At 43.6% G+C, this 12,916-nt stretch overlaps 1 protein-coding gene across 2 annotated transcripts; it reads left to right on the top strand.

Moving 5' to 3' along the window:
- The first annotated feature begins 441 nt into the window (after positions 1-441).
- Positions 442-12,447, top strand: f13a1b (coagulation factor XIII, A1 polypeptide b). Of its 2 annotated transcripts, none has more exons than XM_057855525.1 (15): positions 442-1,357; positions 2,074-2,292; positions 4,297-4,485; positions 4,553-4,801; positions 4,875-4,993; positions 5,073-5,180; positions 5,247-5,421; positions 5,485-5,623; positions 7,984-8,087; positions 8,159-8,247; positions 8,341-8,494; positions 8,568-8,843; positions 11,750-11,910; positions 11,979-12,115; positions 12,256-12,447. In XM_057855525.1, the coding sequence occupies exons 2-15, from the start codon at positions 2,100-2,102 to the stop codon at positions 12,395-12,397; spliced, it is 2,235 nt and encodes a 744-aa protein (XP_057711508.1). In that variant the 5' UTR covers positions 442-1,357; positions 2,074-2,099; the 3' UTR covers positions 12,398-12,447. The 2 variants fall into 2 exon arrangements, with proteins under 2 accessions (XP_057711508.1, XP_057711509.1); XM_057855526.1 differs by lacking the exon at positions 442-1,357 and adding an exon at positions 1,544-1,978.
- Positions 12,448-12,916: the final 469 nt, after the last annotated feature.

Here is a 12,916-nt window from a genome sequence, read left to right as displayed (position 1 = left end):
TATGAATTTAACATTTAGATTTAAGATATATATTAAACATTTGTATATAAGATATAAATTTAGGATATAAATTTAACATTTACATTTAAGATTTCAATTAAATATTTAGTTCTGGATTTAAACATGTCCAATACTTACTATTTAAAAATAAAGATTGAAGTTGCTAAATAATGTTGTAAATGTGCAAAAAAAAGTGACTAACATTTTTAGACCACATTTTAAACGCTGTGTGGCGCTAAATGTGAGAAAATGTTGTCATAATTTTCAGCATGAGCTGCTTTACAAACGGCGCCCCATAGTTTAATTCTGGTGAGATTCCATATGAACTGTTTCATTCTAGTTGATAAAGCTTCCGCTTGTTCAACTAGAACAGGCGTCCCCAAACTATTCCACATCGGGCCACAGTGGGTACAGGATTTTTTTCCAACAAAATAGGACGACACCTTTGCACTAATCGGTTGATTGTAGTCAGGCGCTGCTTGTTTAGCAGAAACCTCATTGGTTAAACCGTCTGTGCTCGATCAGTAGGAACAAAAACCAGGACCCACAGCGGTCCTTGAGGACTGGTTTAGGCACCCCTGAACTAGAACCATCGTGTACTCTTCTCATTTCTACATCACCTCCTCTAGGTGATCAGTTAGTCTCCAAGAAGGCCACAAAAAACCCACGACAATAGTCAAAATAATGATCATCAATCGAGATTCAATTGGGAGTGAATGGAGTCTTAAGGCGTGGTTGTGCCGAATTCCGCATTTTGTCCAACTACAAGTGAGTCATCTCTGGAGATATTTTGGTCCACTCTTCCTCGGAGTATTTTTGGAGGGATTACCACCATTATATTTCTTTCTGATTTAAACCCAGACTTCACTCCAGCAAAAACAGAATTGGCCTTGCGCTAAAAGACTCCATATGAAGTCTGGTGAGGATTAGTGTAATGGATGTCCTGTCGACAAGTAGACCGCTTCATGGGACTGCCAAACTTGAGGAGGGATGAGGAAATGTATTGTCTTGCGGCCAAGGAGCCAGGTTTCAGTCAAGCAAAACTGGCTGGAATCATCGTCGCTGGCGTCGGTACTCTTTTCCGTACCTGAAAAGAATGTTTGTCAAACAGGTGTCGACTCGGTCTTTCCTGGCAATGAGAGAAGCGCCGTGGCTAGACCTCAGATTCCACATGTCCGTCTCAAAGTTGGACTGGCTGTCTTCACACACAAGGGTCACACCCCCTGTGGGGTCCGGCCCACTGACACACGCGTGGAAAGTTACGCTATTTAAGAAGAACAGTGTGAGAGGGCAGACGAAAGCTTCCAGTCTTTCACCAAGGTGCGTTCACACTTGGAGACCCTTTGCAAGCATTTTGGTGAGAATTGATTCTAACTCGCTCTCTTGATGTCGACTTGTTCCGAAAACATTTGCATGTTCATGTAGCTGCTCAGGGACACTGTCGTCAGCTCCAAACGGTCGATTGCGATAGAGCTTTGCTGTCAATGAGGACGTGTCACAACCTTCTTTGCGTAAATAGCCTGAGACAGAGGTTGCCAATTTTAAGACTTATTCACTAGTGTTGGACACTTGAGACAGGTCTTGGTTTTTGACAAATTTTGAATGTCTTGGCCTGGTCTCAGAATTTATCACTTAAAGATTCAGTCAGTCTTGGTCTTGACATAGTTAGTGATTTCAGGTAAGTCTTGGTCGTGTCTCCTTCGTGGTGTTACGCAAACAACCAAGTGGTACCTTTCTTCGTTTTTTGAGAAACAAACAACAACACAGAACTGTACTGACTCCATGGAGTTCAATTGGATTTGTTGGGCATGAGGCAGTGATTCAGAGAGGATAATTGTGAACATGTGCATCACTAAAACGAATGCCAAGAGTTGACTGTGTTGACATGACAAATGGGCAAGGCAATCCCAAACTTTCTGGTTCCTGGGTGGACTTAAATTGCGGTTTTCCACAAAAGCTCTGATCATAACTTTTCCAGGTTGGTAAAACATGTAGAAAAACCCCGGACCTCAACTCCTAGGAGAGTAGGTGGAATCATAATAAAAGCCATGATATCACTCGTCTCTCTCCCAGTCCTCTCTGTGTGAAACGTCGGCGACATGTCTGCTCAACCTGACACCACCGCTGCAGACCCTTCTCCGGCCCTCCTGACTCCTGTCGGACCTCCTCCCAAGGTGAGCAGCCGCGGGCGGGCTGCCGCTCCAGCCGCCAACTCCAACTCGGACGAATCGGACTTCCCTGAGTTTGAGCTGTTCGGTGCAGTCGGCCCGAGAGGACTTCCACCTTTGACTGGTGAGGACTGGTAAAGCTGCAATACTTTAACTTACTTCGACCTATAAATATACAGTATTTTAGTTCAATTCCATTGTCTGTACCTCAAGTTTAAAACACAAAGGTCAAGTACTTTTGCCACCACTGCCAAGCGGCAAAACTTCTTATCTTGTCGCAAACACGCTACAGTTTGCGCATATGATTGACAGGATGGGTGACACTATGACTGACAGGCAAACTGAAGGAATTCCGCTCAGTTCCGCCAGCCTGTCACATCGTCACGCTTGGGTAGTAAGATATGCATGCAGGATTGACAGCTAATACAGTGGGGCAAATAAGTATTTAGTCAACCACTAATTGTGCAAGTTCTCCCACTTGAAAAGAGAGGCCTGTAATTGTCAACATGGGTAAACCATGAGAGACAGAATGTGGAAGAAAAAAAAACTGAAAATCACATTGTTGACATTGTTCACATTGATTTTTAAAGAATTTATTTGCAAATCCTGGTGGAAAATAAGTATTTGGTCAATACCAAAAGTTCATCTAAATACCTTGTTATGTACCCTTTGTTGGGAAAAACGGAGGCCAAACGTTTTCTGTAGCTCTTCACAAGCTTTTCACACACTGTTGCTGGTATTTTGGCCCATTCCTCCATGCAGATCTCCTCTAGAGCAGTGATGTTTTGGGGCTGCCATCGGGCAACACGGACTTCCAACTCCCTCCACGGATTTTCTATGGGGTTGAGATCTGGAGACTGGCTAGGCCGCTCCAGGACCTTGAAATGCTTCTTACGAAGCCACGTCTTTGTTGCCCTGGCTGTGTGTTTGGGATCATTGTCATGCTGAAAGACCCAGCCACGTCTCATCTTCAATGCCCTTGCTGATGGAAGGAGATTTTCTCTCAAAATATCTCGATACATGGCCCCATTTATTCTTTCCTTTACACAGATCAGTCGTCCTGGTCCCTTTGCAGGAAAACAGCCCCAAAGCATGATGTTTCCACCCACATGCTTCACAGTGGGTATGGTGTTCTTCGGATGCAATTCTCCTCCAAACACGAGAACCTATGTTTCTACCAAAAAGGTCTATTTTGATTTCATCTGACCATAACACATTCTCCCAGTCTTCTTCTGGATCATCCAAATGCGCTCTAGCGATCCGCAGACGGGCCTGGACGTGTACTTTCTTCAGCAGGGTGACACGTCTGGCAGTGCAGGATTTGAATCCCTGGCGGCACATTGTGTTACTGCTAGTAGCCTTTGTTACTGTGGTCCCAGCTCTCTGTGGGTCATTCACTAGGTCCACCGTGTGGTTCTGGGATTTTTGCTCACCGTTCTTGTTATCATTTTGACGCCACGGGGTGAGATCTTGCATGGAGCCCCAGATCGAGGGAGATTATCAGTGGTCTTGTACGTCTTCCATTTTCTAATAATTGCTCCCACAGTTGATTTCTTTACACGAAGCGTTTTACCTATTGTAGATTCAGTCTTCCCAGCCTGGTGCATGTCTACAGTTTTGTCTCTGGTGTCCTTCAACAGCTCTTTGGTCTTGTCCACAGTGGGGTTTTGAGTGTGACTGAGTTTGTGGACAGGTGTCTTTTATACCGATAATGAGTTAAAACAGGTGATTTAATGCAGGTAACAAGTGGAGCCTCGTTAGACCTCGTTAGAAGAAGTTAGACCTCTTTGACAGCCAGATATTTTGCCTGTTTGTAGGTGACCAAATACTTATATTCCACTCTAATTTGGAAATAAATTTTTTAAAAATCAAACAATGTGATTTTCTGTTTTTTTTTTCACATTCTGTCTGTCATGGTTGAGTTTTACCCATGTTGACGATTACAGGCCTCTCTAATTTTTTCAAATACGAGAACTTGCACAATTGGTGGTTGACGAAATATTTATTTGCCCCACTGTAATTCGCATAGGTCATCGTAGTCTAGACATGGAATTTGATTGTCATTGTGCGTACAGTAAACAATATTATATTTAGCGTGACAAGATCTGACCATAACATGTGTTTCTAGAGTTCCTTGATATCTGGAATGTGGACATGATGAAGAAACGAGACGGGAGCAATAAGATTCTCCATCACACGGGGTCGTACGAGTCCGACTACTTGATTGTCCGGAGAGGACAAGAGTTCCAAGTCAACATCACCTTCAACCGCCCGTACAAACCGGACAAGGACAAGTTCGCGGTGGAGTTTGTCATCGGTGAGTCGACGCATCCGCGAGCACGTTGTTTGGTAAACTGATTGTAATTCTTCTCATTGCCACTCAGGTTCCAGTCCTCAGTACAGCAAGAACACCTACATTCCTGTCTTCCCCAGCGACGACAGACAGAGCTCTTGGCCGGGCCGCGTCATCCAGACCTCTGACAACGTGCTCACTATGGGCGTGACCCCCGCCGCCAACTGCATTGTCGGCAAGTACCAGTTGTACGTGGCCGTGGCCACTCCGTATGGCATCCGCAGGACCAGAAGGGATAGGAGCCGGTACATGTATGTTCTCTTCAACCCGTGGGTGGCAAGTGAGTTCTGCCTGTATTTTAGTAGCTTTTCCGTAAGTGCTCATCCAAAATGTCACCAAAACGTTTCCTTCAGCCGATGCAGTGTTTCTAAACGACGCTGTTGAGAGGGAGGAGTGCGTGATGGCGGAAACTGGAATCATCTACCATGGTTCCTATGACGATGTCGCAGAGAGACACTGGAACTTTGGCCAGGTGGTCTACAGGGGTTTATGATCCTATCCATGTTCTAATCTGTGTTTTTTCACATTCCCATTGTTTCTTCTGTGCTTAGTTCAACCACGGCATTCTAGATGCTTGCCTGTACATTTTGGACAGATCTGAGATGCCTATCATTAATCGAGGGGACCCAATCAAGGTGGCTAGAAAGGCCTCCGCCATGGTAAGAGATAATAAATGTAAGCATAAGATTATTTTAGCTTGTTATGAATGATGGAAACAAATGCAGTTGGACTCTCGCGACGACGATGGCGTGATGGTGGGAAACTGGAGCGGCGACTACACCTATGGGGTGGCGCCCACGGCATGGACCGGCAGCACCGAAATCCTCCTGACTTACGCCAACAGCAAGATGCCAGTGTGCTACGCTCAGTGTTGGGTCTACGCTGCTGTCTTCAATACCTGTGAGTAGGACTGCAAAATTAGACCAATTTTCCTGCCTGAAAGTAATAAGTCTCTTTTGGCAGTCCTGCGCTGCCTGGGTATCCCGTCGCGAGTCATCACAAACTACTACTCCGCTCATGACAACGACGGAAACCTGAAGTCTGATATCATCCTGGATGAAAACGGCCGGATAGATCGCAGCCGTACCCGGGACTCCATCTGGTAGACCCTTCCCCCTCTTGTTCATGAACCTCAACAACTGCAGTGGTATGAAAAAGTATCTGAACCTTTTGGAATTTCCCACATTTCTGCATTAAATTATCAAATGTGATCTTTGTCAAAATCACACAGATGAATAAACAGTGTCTGCTTTGACTAAAACCACCCAAACATTTATAGGTTTTCATATTTTCATGAGTATGCAAACAATGACAGAAGGGGGGAAAATAAGTAAGTGATCCATCATATTTAATATTTTGTGGCCCCCCCTTTGGCAGCAATAACTTCAACCAGACGCTTCCTGTCTGGCACATCGATCAGGACTAATCTTGGCCCATTCTTCTCTTCAAAACTGCTGCAGTTCAGTCAGTTTCCTGGGATGTCTGGCATGAATCGCTGTCTTTAGGTCATGCCACAGCATCTCAATGGCGTTCAAGTCTGGAGTTTGACTTGGCCACACCAGAACGTGTATTTTGTTCTTCCGAAACCATTCTGAAGTTGATTTACTTCTGTGTTTTGGATCATTGTCTTGTTGCAGCATCCATCCTCTTTTTAGCTTTAACTGTCTGACAGACGGCCTCAGGTTTACCTGCAAAATATCCTGATAAACGTTTGAATTCACTCTTCCATTAATGATTACATGTTGTCCAGGCCCTGAGGCAGCAAAACAGCCCCAAATAATGATGTTCCCTCCACCATGCTTCACGGTGGGGATGAGGTGTTGATGTTGGTGATCTGTTCCATTTTTTCCTCCACACATGACGTTGTGTGTTACTCCCAAACAATTCAACTTTGGTTTCATCAGTCCACAAAATATTTTACTAAAAGTTCTGTGGGGTGTCCAAGTGCCTTTTTGCGAACATTAAACGAGCGACAATGTTTTTTTAGACGGCAGTGGAGTCCTCCCATGAACACCATTCTTGGTAATAGTTTTACATATAGTTGATATGTACACAGATATATTGGACTGTGCCAGTGATTTCTGTAAGTCTTTAGCAGACACTCTGGGGTTCTTTTTTACCTCCCTGAGTATTCTGCATTGAACTCCTGGCGTCATGTTTGGTGGACGGCCACTCCTTGGGAGAGAAGCAACTATGCCAAACTCTCCCCATTTGTAGATAACTTCTCTGACTGTAGATTGATGAACATCTAGACTTCAGGACTAATTTTGGCCCATTCTTCTCTACAAAACTGCTGCAGTTCAGTCAGTTTCCTGGGATGTCTGGCATGAATCGCTGTCATGCCACAGCATTTCAACGGGCTTCAAGTCTGGACTTTGACTTGGCCACACCAGAACATGTATTTTGTTCTTCCGAAACCATTCTGAAGTTGATTTACTTTGGAAGTCATTTTTCCATTAATGATTGCATGTTGTCCAGGCCCTGGGGTAGCAAAACAGCCCCAAATCATGATGCTCCCTCCACCACGCTTCACGGTAGGGATGAGGTGTTGATGTTGGTGAGCTGTTCCATTTTTTTCCTACACACATAACATTGTGTGTTACACCCAAACAATTCAGCTTTGGTTTCATCAGTCCACAAAATATTTTGCTAAAACCTCTGTGGAGTGTCCAAGTGCCTTTTTGCAAACATTAAACAAGTGAAAATATTTTTTTAGACAGCAGTGGAGTCCTCCCATGAACACCATTCTTGGCCATAGTTTTACATATAGTTGATGTGTGCACAGAGATATTGGACTGTGCCAGTGATTTCTGTAAGTCTTTAGCAGACACTCTATGGTTCTTTTTTACCTCCATGAGTATTCTGCGCTGAACTCTTGGCGTCATTTTTGGTGGACGGCCACTCCTTGTGAGAGAAGCAACAGTGCCAAATTCTCTCCCATTTGTAGATAACTTCTCTGGCTGTCGATTGATGAACATCCAGACTTTTGAAGATGGTTTTGTAACCTTTCCCAGCTATATACAAATCAACAATCCTTGATTGACCTCTTTTGACCAAGCCATGATGCACATCAGACAATGCTTCTCATCAAGACAGTTATTACCAGGTGAGCAGGGCAGCTTTAAACCACTCTTTAATGATTAGGCACACACCTGACTTAAATTGTTTGGTAAAAATTGGTTTCCATTGCTCTTCAAGTCTCCTTAGAAAGAGGGTTGACTTACTTATTTTTCACACTTCTGTCTTTGTCTGCAGTCTATCCTCATTAAAATATGAAAACCTATAAATGGTTGGGTGGTTTTAGTTAAAGCAGACACTGTTTTTTCATCTGTGTGATTTTGACCAAGATCACATAGATGGTGATTTTATGCAGAAATGTGGGAAATTCCAAAAGGTTCACATACTTTTTAATACTACTGTACAGTATATAGAACCTATTCAAGTGTGATCTCACCTTCCCAGGAACTATCACTGCTGGAACGAATGCTACATGTCCAGACCGGACCTGCGGCCCGGCTTCGGAGGTTGGCAAGTTGTGGATGCGACGCCGCAGGAGACCAGCGATGGTAAACGCGCATACGAAAACTTGCCCGACTCTTGAGAAGCAGTGACACAAACGCGTCTCCTCTCCGTGAAGGCTTGTACAGATGCGGCCCGGCATCCATTCAGGCCATCAAACACGGTGAAATCTGCTTCCCCTTTGATGCAGCCTTTGTGTTTGCGGAGGTGGGTCTGTTTTAGCCTAGTGTTTCCCAATGTTGATTTAGCCAGAGCATTCATTTGGCTAGCATATTAGTCATAGTTTCCTCACGCCTGCAGGTGAACAGTGACATGGTGTTTTATACCCGACGGAAAGATGGTACCTTGGAGCCGGTTAAGGTGAATCGAAGCCACGTCGGTCGAAAGGTTTTGACCAAAGCTCCTGGCGCGCTGAGTAGCCGTGACATCACGGATCAGTACAAGTTCCCCGAAGGTTAGCAAGAAGCTGTGTTTTTACGCTGTTTATCTGTAAAGATGATGTAACGTGAGTTTGAAATGACATGAAGGCAGCGCTGAGGAGCGCACGGTCCTGGAGAAAGCAGAGACGTACAACTGTAAGAGAGAGAAATCTGAGCTCCCTCCGGCCGACGTCGACCTGCTTCTGTCCAACGTGGAAGTCAACGTCGGGGACGACTTTGAATTGAATCTGAAATTCGTCAATCGCAGCGACCAGCGGCGTACCGTGGAAGCGTACGTCAGCGGCAGCGTCATCTACTACACGGGCGTCGTCAGCTCAGAGTTCCTGTTCACGACCCCCAGCGTCAAGATTGGGCCGTCCAGCAGTAAGCGTGTGCACGAAAGAGTTAGAATCTACAGTCCCTGACAAAAGTCTTGTCGCTTATCCATTTTGTAGGAACAAATGCTAATAACCTTACTTTTAATTATTCAATTGGTTTCAGAAATGGCTCATATGAAAGCTAAGACCCTCCCAAATGATGTTGAATGTACAAAAATATATTTGTTTCACTGAAAAAAGATTTATCATTTAATGAAGACATAATAAAAGGTCAAATTTTGGCAAGACAAAAGTTTTGTCGCCTACAGAAAGTAGTGTGAAAATTGAACGAAAAAATGTACTTCAAATACAAAAATATGTTCCATAACAGAAGCTGTGAGATCCAAATTTAGTATTTTGTATGACTTCCATGCGGTTCGGCAAGGATTCATACAATTTATTGATAAAGTCATCAGGAACATCAAAGAAAGCAGTCTTGCATGCCTCCCAGAGTTTATCAACATTCTTGGGTTTCGTCTTCCATGCTTCCTCTTTCATCCTACCCCAGACATGCTCAATGATGTTCATGTCTGGTGACTGGGCTGGCCAGTCCTGGAGGATCTTGATCTTCTTTGCCTTGAGGAACTTTGAGGTGGCGATTCAAGTATGCGATGGAGCAACATCCTGCTGCAGAATTTGTCCCTTTTTATGGTTAGGAATGTAGGAGGCAGCTAAGATTTGTTGATGTTTTAGACTATTTATGTTGCCTTCTACAGGCGTGCGAAATTTCCGATTCTTAGATTATTCGCGATTCGGCCGTGGAAGATTCGAGAACGATTCACAAATATCCAAATTCCGATTATTGAATTATACCAGGTAAAGCGGAAGTAAAACACAGTCAGCACGGTCATTGGGACGCAATGAGGAACGGACCGAGAGTAAATATCATGTTCAACTCATGCCATTAGATAAAAAAACAATCACACCTGACTGTGCCTGACAGCCTCTACAAACAACGCCCAGTTGCTAGTTGCTACAAACATACGGCTACAGTAGATTTCATATATATGTAGAGCTATATGCAAAATGACAGACGACGTCGGTGTTAGCACATATAATATTGAACAGAGATGCGAAATGACAGACTTTCCAGCGTAAGTAAACAGCCGCCATCTTAAAGCAGTAGACCTCTCTCGAAGGCTGTTGTAGCGAACCTAATTAACTTTTTTATCTAAAATACTCCTAAATCGGCAGAATCTTGTCTTGAATCTATCTTTAAATGATTAAATAGTGTTAAAACTTTGACAAAAGTAGACAGAAGGGAAATTATGGAATAACGGGAGCAATTTTAACAACTGTAACAGTTGATTCACAACTTTAATTGAATGTAGTTTAAAGCTGCTGATACAGAATGAGGACTGGAGTTTTTTTATTTACTGTTATTTTTGTATATTTGTTTACTGTTTTATGTTAACTTGATACTGAAATAGTAGTTTGGTTTAGCCTGAGAGGATTTTTGAACAATTTTGGAACTAATGTACAAAATATTTAAAAAAAAAAAATAAATAAAATAAAATAAAAATTTAAAGGAGGGGGGTGGATCAATAATCGTTTTATAATCGAATCAGAGCCTCTGAATCGTAATCGTAATCAAATCGTTGGGTGCCTAAAGATTCCCAGCTCTATTGCCTTCCACCCTGCAGATCTCTCGCACACCCCCATACTGGATGTAACCCCAGACCATTTTGCCACCACCAAACTTCACTGTTTTCTGAGTGAATCTCGGATCCATGCGGGCTCCAGTAGGTCTCCTGCAATATTTGCGGTGGCTGTGGTGTAATTCAATGGAAGATTCATCTGAAAAATCCACCTTTTGCAACTAAACTGTGAAGTTTGGTGGTGGCAAAATCATGGTCTGGGGTTACATTAAGTATGGGGGTGTGCGAGAGATCTGCAGGGTGGAAGGCAACATAAATAGTCTGAAATATCAACAAATCTTAGCTGCCTCTTACATTCCTAACCATAAAAAGGGACAAATTCTGCAGCAGGATGCTGTTCCATCGCATACTTCAATCTCTACCTCAGAGTAGAGATTGAAATACATGCGGGCTCCAGTAGGTCTCCTGCAATATTTGCGGCGACTGTGTTGTAATTCAATGGAAGATTCATCTGAAAAATCCACGTTTTGCCACTTTTCCAGCGTCCATCCTTTTGACAAGCTGTGGGCCTTCGCAAATGCCACAAGGTTTTTTAATTGTCTGCACCCTGAGAGATAAATAGTCTGAAATAGCAACAAATCTTAGCTGCCTCTTTACATTCCTAACCATAAAAAGGAACACATTCTGCAGCAGGATGGTGTTCCATCGCATACTTCAATCTCTACCTCAAAGTTCCCCAAGGCAAAGAAGATCAAGATCCTCCAGGACTGGCCAGCCCAGTCACCAGACATGAACACCATTGAGCATGACTGGGGTAGGATGAAAGAGGAAGCATGGAAGACGAAACCCAAGAATGTTGATAAACTCTGGGAGGCATGCAAGACTGCTTTCTTTGATGTTCCTGATGACTTCATCAATAAATTGTATGAATCCTTGCCAAAGCCCAAGGAAGTCATACAAAATATTAAATTTGGATCTCACAGCTTCTGTTATGTAACATATTTATGTATTTGAAGTACATTCTTTTGTTCAATTTTCACACTACTTTTGTAGGCGACAAAACTTTTGTCTTGCCAAAATTTGACCTTTATGTCTTCATTAAATGATAAATCTTTTTTCAGTGAAACAAAAATATTTTTGTACATTGAACATCATTTGGGAAGTTAGCTTTTTATATGAGCAATTTCTGAAACCGATTGCATAATTAAAAGTCAGGTTATTTGCAATTGTTTCTACAAAATGGATAAGTGACAAGACTTTTGTCAGGGATTGTACTCAGTTGAGCCCAAAAAACCGACACAGCTGCGGTCTGCAGGCGCGAAGGAGTCCGTGACCGTCGAAGCCAAGCGGTACATGAAGTCGATGGTGGAGCAGTCAAACCTGCACTTCATGGTGACGGGGAAAGTCACCGAGACGGGACAGATCATCAGCGCCATGAAAATAATCCGCCCGCGCAATCCCAAACTAAACGTTAAGGTGCGCCCGTCGACGTCACCTTGACTTGCCCGTAAGCCCATTTCTTACGTCCAATCCTCCTAACCCAGGTGACGGGAATCGCAAAGGTCAGCGAGGAAATGTTCGCAACGGTGGAATTTACAAACCCGTTAACCACTAATTTGGAGGATGTCTACATTCGCATGGAAGGAGCGGGGCTCATGCTTCCCAAGTTTAAGTACTACAGGTGAGTTTTTTTTTTTTTTGGGGGGGGGGGGGGGGGGGGTCACCTGGTTTTTGTTTCCGGAATTTCAAATACGAGCGATGACTCGGCTAGCTTAAATTTTGCCTCGTTAAAATACTCCCAATTGTCTTCGGTCGCTGCAGGCTCATCACTGCAGGCTCGTCCCTTACTTGGAGCGAGTCCTTCACCCCGCAGAGGCCAGGAACCACCAGTCTGATCGCCACATTGGACTGTCCCACTCTCAGGCAGGTGCAGGGGAAGTTCACGCTCACTGTCGAGGCCTAAGGAAATCTAGCTCTGTATGTGCTGTCGTTATGGTCCAACCAAATAAATGACTGGCAAATACTCTTGTCTACAAGTGCATTTTTGTCCCAACCTTTTGTCCCGCTTTGACTTCTACAAATTTGGACAGCAGAGCGCGCTTTGTGTGGTATCTAGAGGCCCTTGTTTGAAGTCATAAGTTGGATTTTTCTTGAGGCTTTGAATGATCAAACCACACTTATGACTACACGTCACTTGTCATAAGTTCAGAAAACCAAAACCGATTGCAGGATTGACTACAATAAGGATGTGAAAGTCACGATTTTATGGTCATATTTGTATCATGAGCTAAAGAACTGAGTAGAACATTACAGTGTTTGCACTTGTTCATTTTTCTGCCCCTAATAAGGTGAGGAAATCCCCACTTCAAGCACACATGGACTTCTTTGTTTTTGTTTTTTTTTTTTGCTTCATCTGGTGACTGTTTTCCTCTTTCTTGGAGTCAGGGGGTTATTGGTGGTATTTGCGCTTGGAGGTGGAAGT

Source organism: Corythoichthys intestinalis, chromosome 13 (assembly GCF_030265065.1).
Source record: "Corythoichthys intestinalis isolate RoL2023-P3 chromosome 13, ASM3026506v1, whole genome shotgun sequence".
Taxonomy (NCBI): domain Eukaryota; kingdom Metazoa; phylum Chordata; class Actinopteri; order Syngnathiformes; family Syngnathidae; genus Corythoichthys; species Corythoichthys intestinalis.
Note: the sequence above shows the minus strand (reverse complement) of the source record. Positions and strands in the feature narration are given on the sequence as shown.

Coding starts and splice junctions, on each gene's coding strand:
- f13a1b (XM_057855525.1), top strand. CDS start 2,100: ATGTCTGCTCAACCTGACACCACCGCTGCAGACCCTTCTCCGGCCCTC. Junction 4,994..5,072: donor GACACTGGAACTTTGGCCAG/GTGGTCTACAGG, acceptor TTCTGTGCTTAG/TTCAACCACGGCATTCTAGA. Junction 5,422..5,484: donor CGCTGCTGTCTTCAATACCT/GTGAGTAGGACT, acceptor CTCTTTTGGCAG/TCCTGCGCTGCCTGGGTATC.